General features: G+C 36.4%; 1 protein-coding gene across 2 annotated transcripts; it reads left to right on the plus strand.

Moving 5' to 3' along the window:
• The first annotated feature begins 108 nt into the window (after positions 1-108).
• LOC142556171 (pre-rRNA-processing protein esf1-like) lies at positions 109-10158 on the plus strand. Of its 2 annotated transcripts, none has more exons than XM_075667476.1 (8): positions 109-312; positions 455-1048; positions 1171-1245; positions 1549-1769; positions 2035-2197; positions 6194-6322; positions 8675-9384; positions 9576-10158. In XM_075667476.1, exons 2-8 carry the CDS (start codon positions 506-508, stop codon positions 9844-9846), a joined length of 2112 nt encoding a protein of 703 aa, XP_075523591.1. In that variant the 5' UTR covers positions 109-312; positions 455-505; the 3' UTR covers positions 9847-10158. The 2 variants fall into 2 exon arrangements, with proteins under 2 accessions (XP_075523591.1, XP_075523592.1); XM_075667477.1 differs by having other exon boundaries at positions 122-302.
• Positions 10159-12790: the final 2632 nt, after the last annotated feature.

Consider the following 12790-nt stretch of genomic DNA (forward strand, 5'->3'; position numbering starts at 1 on the left):
ACTATTTATTATTTTTTCTAAGGAAATCTATTTGGGCTCGAAGAATATAATTTATAGCTATAGATAGGCCCGATCAAATTGGCCCAACGCGGCTTCTAACTTCTCACTCCTTTGTTTAAACCCTAAAGTTGTACAGCACTCCATGCCTTCGAACTCTAGGGTGTAGCTACCAACTCCTCCTCCGCCATTGGCCTCCGTGTTGTCTCCTCCGGTCATCCTGCAGTACTCGCGTCATATTTTTTGCACCTGATCGGCTCCTCGTGCTGAGGGCCTCCTACCGAAGCTCCGACGCTAAATTCATTGTTAAGTCTAGTATGTATCAGATTAGAGCTCTTGTATTCTGGTTATGTGAATCATCTTATAATATGATTTGAATTTCACTGTATTTATCGGTTTGATCTTAGCAAATAATGGATGTTTTGTTTCGTCTGTCTTGCATTTGCCTCATTCTCAGACCGACTCGATAAGAAAGCCTCTTAATTTCTCAAGAAAATTGGCTTGAACAATGGGATCCGAGGATAAAAAGAAGCAGAAGAAGAAAAGCAGCAACAAGAAGAGTTCTGGGAAGGGAAAGGACGATGGTGAGGCTAAAGTGATAATGGATGATCGATTCGTCTCTGCACAGTCAGACCCTCGCTTTATGGAGGCTCCAAAGAGGAGGGCGAAAGTGGCCATTGACTCTCGTTTCCAACGTGTATTCACTGATAGAAGCTTTACCTCCTCCGGCGCCCATATTGATAAGCGAGGGAAACCTACCAACAAAGGCAACAACAAAAACTCATCTTCTCTCAAACACTACTACCGGATTCTTCGAGAAGATGACGAGAATGAGGAGTCTGCAATTCGAGGAAGAGGAAGAGGAGGCGAAGATGAAGTTGACGACATTGACAGTGGTAGCATTGCTAGTCATACTGAGAGTGAAAGTGACGGTGAGAAATCTGATGACAGCAATGAGGAGAAGGGCTTTGATGAGTCAGCATCCACCACTTCAACAAATTCAGATGATGAATTTATGGACGATGAAGAGGAAGATACTTTTTTACAATCGGTCAGAACCGTTTTGATTTCTTTTCCGTTTGAATTTATTTATTCGGCGGAGATTGATTATACAAGGATCTCAAATTCTGTCTCAACTTTCTAATTTCCCTTTCCATCTTTGTGGTGCAACAGGTAGAAAACGTACCAGACATAGAAAAAGAAACACACAGGCTAGCTGTTGTTAATCTGGACTGGAGTCAAGTGAGGGTATGCATTGCCAAATCTCTGTGTTCTCAGATTCTGTCCATGATTTTGTTACATGCTGTTGACTGTCCATCATAGTACCTTCATCTTAACAAGTGTTCTAAGCATGCTACCATGTTTTCCTTGAATTAAATTAAATTTAAATGTTATCTCAATATGGGAATTTTATGTACTATTTATCTTAGAATATCGACCAATTACTAAGTGGCGCTGCATTATTTAGCGGATAGTTTATGCATCTCTCAATATTGATAGCACCATGTCAGTGCTTTTAGTTTCTCACTAAGTTAATCTCCATTTTTGTAGGCAGTTGACTTGTATGTCTTGCTTACATCATTTCTTCCTAAAGGGGGTCGAATTTTCTCTGTAACTGTCTATCCGTCTGAGTTTGGACTCAAACGCATGGAAGAGGAAGGTACCCGTGGTCCTGTTGGACTGTTTGATGATAATGAGGAGGAAGATGATAACAAGGACGGTGATGACATTGAAAAAAAGAAGCTACGTGCTTATGAATTAAGTAGGCTAAGGTGACATCTATTGCTGAATTTGAGTTTTTATATATATTTACTCGTTCCACTTTTTGTTGGTGCTTGTTTATCCGCTGCATACCTAATGCATGGGTTCAGATGCTAAACTGTACTGACTGCAAAATGCAAATCAGTTGAAGATCAGTCTCATATAAATGAAAATCAGAGCCACTGCTTAATTTACTTGAAGCGATGCAAATATTTGCCAACTTGTTAATACCGATCTCCAGTTCTAGAGTATGAGATATTTACCTACTTGCTTTAGGTACTATTTTGCGGTTGTGATATTTGATTCAAGTGCTACAGCAGATTACCTTTACAAAACTTGTGATGGGGTAGAGTTTGAAAGGTCTGGAAATAAACTGGATTTAAGATTTATTCCAGATTCTACGAATTTTGAACATCAGCCACGTGATGTTGCGACGGAGGTAATATCTTGACTCTTGATCAGTACATGATCAAATTTTCTCTGTATAATCTATCTTCTTGTAACTTTTTCCTTGGTAGTGACTAGCGCATGTGCTTATTGGTCATCAAAGCAACATTTGTAGTTTTCTAGCATCACATCAAACTATGTTACAAGTCTAAACAGCTATGTTAAGGCATCTGGCCCATTCATGATTGCCCTTGTATGATATGGTTGCTTGAACATAGTTTTTGGTAAACTGACATATGTCACTGTGAGTAGTTGCTTGGGTCCAAATTTCTTGTTCTTTCTTTGGTTACTCGTGTTCTTGAAAGTCTTACATTTTGGTAGGCTAATTTTTAACTTAACTTGAGCTTTCTTACGTGGTATGCTTGTTTGGTTTCATATAGAAATTAAGGTGCTGTAAGATCTTATTGTTAGATAGGAGGAATAATTTATATAGAAATTAACTTTGATTTCTGCAATTTTGAATGCCCTTCCAAATTATTTCACGTCTCTTTTTAGGGTACCTTAAAGGGTTGCAGATGTTATGGGGAAGACCATGAGGGATTTTTATGGGGCGGAGTAGATGGATATTCCTATTGTCATTTGGTCGTGTGGGAAAATGTTTGCAAATCGAAAGAAATAGGGGGCTTGGGTATCAGGAACATATGTTTGAGAAATAAGGCACTTTTGGGGAAGTGGTGGTGAAGATACTCTGTCGAGGGAGAGCAATTATGGAAGAAGATTATTGTGAGCAAATATGAGATGCAAGAAAATGGATGGAATGCGGGTTTAGCAAGAAATATTACATGTAGAAGCCCATGGAAATTTATTCCTCGAATTTACCTGGCTTTTTGTAAATTAGTGAGAGTAGTGGCTAAAAGAGAGAATATCATTACATTTTGGGTGGATAAATGGTGGGGAGATTAGTCTTTTAAAAACCTCTATACATCTTTATTTCTCGATCAGTGTCTTTCCTTTATTCCCTTCTTTTCAATTTATTTGGAAAGAACTGATCCCACATAAGGTTCAAACATTTTCATGGATTGTGGCTGTGGGTAAATTGCCAAGTTGTGATGTGTTGCAAATGAGATGGTCTTCTTGTGCACTTTGTCCGAATTGGTGTGTTCTTTGCTGGAAGGAGGAAGAGACTCAGAATCATATGCTTATGCATTGTCCATTCACGACTAGTATTTGGTCCAAAGCTCTAGAGGAGTTGGGTTTAGTGTGGTTTGCTCCAAGATCAGCACGTGAATTGTTTGTTTAGATATCAATCGCGATATTGGCAAGAGAGACGGTATTTTTTGGAGTTTGGCAATCCATTGTATCTTTTGGTCAATCTGACGTGATTTCCGATGATATAGAAGAATCAACAGAAGAATGTTGGGAAAAATCAGATTTAGAGGGCTTCAGTTTGGATTAGGAAACATTCAGAATTTAAGAATTTCTCGATATCAGATTTAGTTAGGGATTGGATTTTTACATGTTGATGTATTGTAGTCAGAGTTTCAACTATCTTTGACGTAATTGCGGATATCTTGTCCACCCTTTGTCACTATTATCTTTTTATTATCCTAATATAATATCGTTTCTCATAAAAAAAAAAGAATGTGGACAAACACAGAACATCCAAAATCGTGATAGGAAAACTGGACAAGACACGAGTATTGGGAAATGACTTGAGAAACATGTGATATGGTGTTTGAAACTTCGAGACACAGGATGACATCCGATTTATCGAGTAAGTAGCTGTTAAGACTGCCTGCCCCCATAAAACTTTGGGCACGTGTGGTGAACATGAGAGACCTAGCAACCTCTAGAATGTGTTTATTTTCTCTCAGCCACCCCATTTTGTTGTGGAAAGTCAACACAAGAACTTTGATGTATGATGCCTATACTCAGAAGATAAGCTCCTTGATTGTTTTCAAAATATTATGTTGCATTGTCAGTTCCCAACACTTGTATCTTAGTTTGAAATTAGTTTGAACCACTGTTGAAATTTTTGAAAATTTGACAGACCTCTTATTTTTCTTTCATGAGAAATAGCCGTGCAATTCTTGTGTGATCATCTACAAATAACACAAACCATCTAGTGTCCGTGATATTTTTTATTTTGGATGGCATGACTATGAATCATGGAAAAAGGATAAGATGTTTCTTATGGTTGAATGTGATAGGAGTTATGGAAATGTTTCGATAGTCGACACACATCACATTGGAACAATTTTGGATTTTTATTTATGAGTTAAAAGAAGAAATCAACTTTTGAAGATGCACAAAATTTGGATGTCCTAGACGATAGTATCATAAAATGATAGCACCATCCTTATTGGAAGAAGAAACTAAGCTATTACTTGGCTGACATTTAGACCCAACACATACTTGTTGTGAGTTTGTCTTCTGGGAGGTTCATTGATTTTGAGGAGGTAAAGTCCTAAGCACGTTCAAGTCCACAGATAACAGGTTGGAATCTAAATTAGGAACATGGACATGTTTTAATTCTAGAGCCTGCCTTTGAGAGAATGATAGAATCTGTTGCCATCATGGAAAAATGATATATCTCCCGTTAAATGGTCTGAAGCTCCAGAGTCTATATTCCACATGTTCTTGTTTTCTGATTTTGCAGTGAAGGCATTTGAAAGATTACCTTTTTGAGCCAATGATCCTGTTCCGATGTTATTTTGGGATGACAATTGTAAGAACATCTTCTGAAGGGCTTCAAGTTGTTCACTGTTGAATGGATTGGATGTCAAAATAGGATTTCCATCTTCAGTGGCAGCATGATTGTTGCAATTTTCTTTCTCAGGTGCCGCTTTCGAAGACTTCCAATCAGCGGGTTTGCCATGTAACTCCCAACATGTCTCTCTGGCGTGCCTGCTTTGTTGAATAATCGCACCATCGTCTTTGTTTCTTTGATCGATTGTAATGGTTGGTATTTTGTGTTCCTCGTATTTTCTGTATAGGGGCAACTGATTAATCTCCAAGCATACCTTTTTCCTGCTTTCTTCTCTGAGAACTTCGGAGAAAACTTCTCGGATGCTGGATATGGGTTTCATTCCATGAATTCTTCCTCGTACTTCATCTAAGTTCTTGTTGACTCCCGTTAAGAACCTAAAAATTCTTCTCTTTTCTACGATCTCTTTGAATTTCTTGGCATCTTCTGGACAGCCCCATCTATGGTCCTAAAATACATCAAGTTGCTGGCACTGCCGAGTGAGAAAATTGTAGTACTGAGTGACGGAAAGATCTCCCTGCCGAAGATCATGAAGAGCTGTTTCTATTTCGAAGATTGCTGAGGTGTTTTCTTTGCTTGAATAAAATTCTTTTGCTGCATCCCAGATTTCTTTAGCAGTCGCATATAGTGGAAAATTTTCACCTATCTAGTTGGTAATGGAGTTTACCAGCCAGCACATGACCATCTTGTTCTCTGTTTTCCAGAGTTTGAATTTAGGATCCCCTGGCTTTGGACAAACAACTTCACCTGTTAGGTATTCATCTTTTCCTTCTCCACTGACATACATCATAACGGATTGAGACCATTGAAGATAATTATTCCCATTTAGTTTGTGCTCTTTAATGAGAATAGTACTCTCTGCCGAATAATCTCCAGATATAGTTGAGTGTTCTCTGTCACTGGCCACGCCGTATTTGGTCATAGAGAAATTTTGATCTAATGGTTTAGAGAGAGATTTTATACCAAATGATGAGGAAAAAACAATATAGTAAAGAAACTAAAATAGGAAAAAACTAGTAAGATGGAGACTAGAATAAGGTATTGTCCTAATCTCCTTATTTTTGGAAAGAATAAATCTTGCAGATCCCTAGAAATCAAGGCAGATTTCGACACAAGCTCATTTGTAAAAAGAGAATAAGTTGATATATTGCTCTCCAATCATATTTTTTTGTAAGCATTTGATAGTGATAAAAGTTTTCTTTTGTCTGCATCTTCTTATTTGAGGATAGATCAATTTAATCTTGATCGACTGTTGTGAATTCTGGTTCTGTCCTTTGTTAGGCACCAGCTGACTACGAAGGTCTAAATTTTCAAACTAGAGCATTGCAACAAAGCAATGTTCATCTTACTTGGGATGAAGATGAACCACAGCGCGCGAAGACCTTGAAAAGAAAACTAAATACTGATCAGGTTCGAGTTTATTTATGTTTATTGGTTGCCTTTTGCTTACACACTATCATGCAAGATTCACAATTTTGCCTGGGTCCTATCACACACACACACTATAAAATGTTTAAAGTATGATCATGTTCTGTCTGTCTATGGAAAAGTTATTCAATGTGAATCAACATTATCAACATTATAATGAAATGATCTAATATATAATTACCTTACGTGTAGAAATTCTTTATTTGTGGAAGTTGGCGAGAGCATTAATATTGATGAGATAAAAAAAAATCACATCCAATAAAATACCTGGAACCGATTATCACGAACCAATTTCTTCAATAAGCCGAATCAAACCGCTCCAGAAATATAACTGGGTATCAAAGAAAAAGGGTGAGATGACTCCGCCCGGAGGCAAAGCCACTCCGATGCTCAAGTCAGTATCTGAGAGAAAAAATACAAGAATAATGTAAATACTTGTAGATGAAAGCGTACCTTGATTAGGGTTAGGAGTTCTTTATTTATAGGTGTAGAGTCTTAGATGATATGAAATTTTGTAATATATGACCACTAGATTTGTGCATATTCATGAAATATTCTGTAATATCTCTAAAATATAATTGATGATATGATAAGATTTTTACCATATCATCAATAGTACCCCCGCAAATGAATGAAATGATAGAGGTACGTTTAAATGAAAGAAATTATATTTTAGAGTATTCAAGAAAATATTCTAATTGCCTGTAATAATATGCTTTGAGCGTTTGTTGTGGAGTGTGTTTTATGGGATGAACCAAATTAAGCGGCCAATATAGTCATCTGATATTGAATAGATAGTCAAATGATATTTCTGGTCGAGTAGGTAGAGAGTCAAAAGAGCCTAGAGTGGCTATATTGCTCAATTAGAAGTCGAGTCAAGATGTCGAGACCAGCATAAGATCAAACATCGAGATATATCGATTGTCGCGAGAACATAGTACGTGTTCGAGTATACCACGATTAAGAGTCCGAACAAAAATACAGTTTGATATGATGATCTGAGCTGTTTGAAATTCATACACAAATAAGAGTTGACGAAGACCTGCAGAAAGTCGAGCTCAAATAAAGATCCATAAAGGATATTATGCTAATAACCGGGCTAACATTAAGAGCTATATATAAGATCCTGCCGAAAACCGAGCTCAAATGAAGAGCTATAGATAAGATCCTGCTGAAAACCGAGCTCAAATAAAGAGCTATAGATAATAGTATGCTGAAAACCGAGCTCAAATAAAGAACAACAGATTAAGAATCAAATTATTGTTGTCGAGTGCGAGGTCTAGCTTATGTATTTGTCAAGCAGAGTTGGACTTACTGAATGCCGAGCGCGAGAACGGGCTTATATGTTTGCCAAGAATATTTGAACTTACTGAGTTCCAAACGCGAGGTCGTACTTGTATATTTGCCAAGCAGAGTTGGCCTTACTGAGTGCCGAGCGCGAGGTCGGTCTTGTATATTTTGCCAAGCAGAGTTGGCCTTACTGAGTGCCGAGCGCGAGGTCGGGCTTGTATATTTGCCGAGCAGAGTTGGGCTTACTGAGTGCCGAGCGCGAGGTCGGGCTTGTATATTTGCCAGGCAGAGTTGAACTTATTGAGTGCCGAGCACGAGGTCGGACTTCTATATTTGCCAAGCAGAGTTGGGCTTACTGAGTGCCGAGCGCAATGTTGGACTTACTGAGGCACCGAGCGATGTCGGGCTTACTGATGGGCTGAGCTGGGGTGCCTTCTAGTGAAAATCACATTAGTTGAGCCCAGGCACGGTGCATCGAGCATGATGTAGGACACTGCATTGAAGCACAAGAAACGAGACAAAAGAGAGCCAAAAATAATTATCTCAAATATTTGAAATGGATGATGCAACAAAAGAAAATCCTTGTTCGGATAATGATAAAATCTCAGTACATGAAACTTATCTTATGGATAAAATATTCTGAGCTTTGTAAAGCTTCAAATATAGTGAGAAACATATCATGATTTTATTAAAATCAAGCATGACAAGTACTTGATGAAATTATGAACGAGGTTGGGCTTATGTGGCTCGGATTAAATAGCTCATCATAAAAATGTGAAATATCACCTGAAATTCGTTCTCAAGCTCATGCAGCTAGTTATATTAAAAATAAACAAAACAGTATAGGGGTCATACTAAAGTTGAGTTAGCTTAGTCTCAAACATAATAAAGTTCAGTTGAATGATCACGGCCCTATCAACTTGACAATGGAAACATGAAAGAGTAAAATTTAGGTGAAAATGGAATTTGGGTCTCTGGCCGACATAAATTCCCCTAAAACAAAATTACTTTGTCAGTTTGTTACGAGTTTTATTTTGTTTTCAGCTTGTTGAGCTGGAGTTGAAAGAGTTTTTGGCATCTGATGAGAGCGAAACTGATGATAGTGGTGCTGAAGACACAGAAGACATATTGATGAAAAAAATAAAAAAACAAGATATGTATCGTGCACTGATCCAGTCCGGAGATGGTTCAGATGATAATGATGAAGAGGGAGATGATCAGGACATGGAGGTCACTTTTAATTCTAGCTTAGAAAATATTAGCAAACGCATACTAGAAAAGAAAGACAATAAATCAGAAACTGTTTGGGATGAGCATCTCAGAAAGAGGAGAGAGAAAAAGAAGGCTAATAAAAACAGGTCCAAGTATTCATCAGATGAGGAAGACGGTTATACCGATCAGAAAAGTTCACAACCTGCAGAACAACATGATGACTTTTTCATTGATGAGCCTTCAGCCACAGAGAGTAAAGGGAATCAAGTCCGAGGCACCAAAAGGGGAAGTTACATTCAAGAAACAGCCCAAGAAGCTGAAGCAAGCATAGCGGAGCTTGAATTGTTACTTGCTGATGATAATGGAGGAGATACAAATATAAAGGGCTACAATTTGAAGCCTAAGAAAAAGAAGGGGAAGAAAGGAACGGAAATTCCAGATGAGGGGAAAATTCCAACTGCCGACGTTGATGATCCACGTTTTTCGTCTTTATTCACCTCAGCCCTCTTTGCTTTGGATCCAACAGATCCTCAGTTTAAAAGGTACATATCCCCTTTTCGTATTATGCAGTACCACACTGCAGCCTACCTATGGTACTGATAATATTTTTTATTTTATATTTCGAAAGAAACCCCCCCCCCCCCAAAAAAAAAAAAAAAAAAAAAAAACAACTCTATATCAAATTTTACGACAATGTCTACTCTTAAAATTAAATCTGGCTTTGGCGCTACAGGAGTGCGACTTATTCTAGGCTGATTGCACAAAAACGGAAGATTACCGATAAAGAAGATGACGTAATGGTTCGCCCTGAAGTTCTTGGTCAAGTGTCAGAAGTGCACGAACATGAAAAAACTGAAGGATTGCCTCGAGGAAATGAGAAGCACGAGTCATCTTCATTGGTTAGGTCGCTGAGACTGAAGTTGAAACAACTGCCTTTGATGTCCCAAGGTAAAGTTCCTTCAGGGAATCGCAAATCCCAAGGAAAGTCGAAGAAAGAGAAATAAGAAAATCTAGAAGCGCAACTTAAGCTGCACTATATACTACTGCCGCGTGGACTTTTGAAGTTAATTTTGTGCGGCATTGTGTATGTCATCTTTGTACACAGTTTTTCAACAACAGCTAGTTTCGACTTTCGAAGAGCGTTTCCTACAGAAAAGTCGGGAAATATTGTTATACACATCCGGGAGATAAGTTTAGTTTTAAGAAATGAGCTTTTGAAACTGTGTTGGAAATTAAAATAATATTTATCTTTATTTCTGAATAAATTACGATAACAATCAGATTGTGTAAATTTTTATTTGTTGGTGATTTTTTTTTTATTTTTATCAAGCGGTAGGCCGTATCACCTATAAAAATGTACACTATATTGGATTATTATTGTATAATGATGGTGTCGTTTTTTGGGGATGTTAAGATTTAAATTGAATGCAAAAAAATATTGAACAATGGAAAATTAATTTTTAGGGACTAAATGATAACATCTTGCCATTAAAATTAAGAAAAGAAATGAACGTTCTTTGTTTGTCCAATGCAAACTAAACAATGATATATCCTATATGGATTAAAAAAACTCAAATTATATTATTCATATACGAGAGTTGTGTGGCATTAAAGGAGTTATTTGTATTATACACTCCCTAAAATATCGAAAATGCATACTTCTTCTTTGTGAAAATTAAATAGGTATCTTGGATTTTAATTTTTTAAAAATCGCACGAACACCATTGCATCACGTGAAAATCTAGCGAGCTAAAGTATTATGATGTTATATCATAGATTAGTGATAGAAATGATCAGCGGACAAGACAGTTAGAAAAAACTCAATTTGTTATAATTCATATTTCATGCAAGCTAGACTAGTTCAAACATTATCTATGATAAACATACGATGTCGGTTGTTGTATCAGGATCATCTAGTTCGATCTTGGAGTGTCCAGTTAACATAGATAACGTCTAAACTATTTTACCCAGCCTGAAATATGACATGTAACAAATTTTCTCTATAATTGTTCTTCATGGTGGTCATCTTGATCACTTTTCTTTGAAATATCATCAAAATACTTTAGCTCGCCATATTGCAGGTGGTACAGAGGGTGTCAGTGCAACATTTATAAAAAGTTAAGGTCTAGAATGCATTTTTATTTTTCACATTGGAGAAATGTGCATTTTTTATATTTCAGATGAAGGTTTGATGCAAAAATCTTTTCATGAAGTATAGAAAATCTTCGAAATAAATGAATTATGGCCCAATTTGATACTTCAGCTCGATCAAGATTAAACTTAAACTACATTCTGATTGAGTTGCTCATGAAAACTTGCATCCAATTCTCAATTAGAATGCAGTAATTTCATTTCCATGAACTGACTAATTATACAACCGTCAAAACTTTGATTGTTTGTGCACATTGGTAAACATCATCTCAAGTAATGCCAATGGAGGGGACTAATCCCAAAATAATAGTGTCAAACTAGCAGACTTTGAGTTGACCAACATATCAGTGGAATTCCGTGAGCACCATGTGCGGGGAAAAATCGTTTTAAAAACAAAGAGTTCTCTCTTGGCTCGACTTCTAATTTGCTAACATAGTTTCTGAAACGTACACTAATTGTTTTTCTTTAAAATATACTAGAAATTTTTTTACACCTAAGCATTCGGCCGAAAGTATACATAAATATATTTTAAAGTACTTTTAAACTATTTAAAATAAACCAACTAAATATTATTTGAAAATCTAAAAGAACGTATTTAAAACATAAAATCGTAAACGTCAACGGACATTAAGCTAACATTATTTCAAAAATAAACTTAACTCTAACATCCTCTCAAAACCACTCAAAAGCATAACCGTCATAAAATCTTTTTAAAGAAAACTTAAATCATAAACATCCAGCTAGTTCAACCATCAAGTCCTCCATTAACATCAACACCATGCTCACCTGCATCGATCACATTTAGTGAGTCTATTGACTCTGCAAACCTTAACCATGATAACAAGTGATACATAAACATTCACAAACAACAGTGAAAATACTTTTAATAAAATAATTTTTCACTAATATAAACTTTAAACATTTTCCTCTCGTCATATCATATCATATTTCTTTTAATCATATACGTATACGTTTTTTTTATTGAATTCAGATCTTCAATTGTGACTTTCGTATGAGCTGTAGGTCGATGGATCCATCTACGTATTACCACGGTACCGGGCGACGAGGACATCGACGACACTCTCATCCGTCAACTGAGCCTTGGCCTTACATATCATCGTATCATTTCGAAGGAAAAACGATTGTCAGGTTATCTTTGGGGCCTTCTCCCATAAACGGAATCCCTCTGGTGCCTTTTCCCTTACGATATTCTCAATCATATCATCGTTTTAGTCACAATCAATTCACCTCCTTCAATATATATATCATCGTATTCGTATAAGTCTCTTGAGTGTGCGTGCGTGTGTATTTGACGTTGATGGCACATTGACAGACCAAATTATTTAGTATAAGTCTCTTGAGTTTATATGGGCCCCAATTGTTTTTTCAAATGAAATTCGGTACAAAACATTAAAATTTGACACTAATATATGATATTTTGAGTACACAATGTTTGATATCTTATATTAATGTATGATTTTTAGTACTCGAACGTGTATAATGAGTATTGATATTAATGACACGTATTTTCTTGGATGAAAGTCGATACAAAATTTAAAATACCAGACTGATAAATGATATTTGAGTATACAATATTTCAGATATGATACTAATACATGAATTTTTAGTACCAAAACATGTATAACAAATATTGATATTAACGACTTATGTCTCTTTTAGAATGAAAATCGATACAAAACATTAAAGATATGTTACTAATATATGATATATCAGTATCAACTTTTTAAGATATGATAGATAATATATGATATTTGAGTACATAAATCAATGTAGCAA

The sequence above is a fragment of the Primulina tabacum genome, chromosome 9 (assembly GCF_025594145.1).
Source record: "Primulina tabacum isolate GXHZ01 chromosome 9, ASM2559414v2, whole genome shotgun sequence".
In the NCBI taxonomy this organism is placed as follows: domain Eukaryota; kingdom Viridiplantae; phylum Streptophyta; class Magnoliopsida; order Lamiales; family Gesneriaceae; genus Primulina; species Primulina tabacum.

Bases quoted from the DNA above. Each gene is read 5' to 3' on its own strand.
- LOC142556171 (XM_075667476.1), top strand. From the start codon at position 506: ATGGGATCCGAGGATAAAAAGAAGCAGAAGAAGAAAAGCAGCAACAAG. The intron at 1,770-2,034 runs GTGACATCTATT...TACTTGCTTTAG, and splicing joins TATGAATTAAGTAGGCTAAG to GTACTATTTTGCGGTTGTGA. The intron at 6,323-8,674 runs GTTCGAGTTTAT...TTTTGTTTTCAG, and splicing joins GAAAACTAAATACTGATCAG to CTTGTTGAGCTGGAGTTGAA.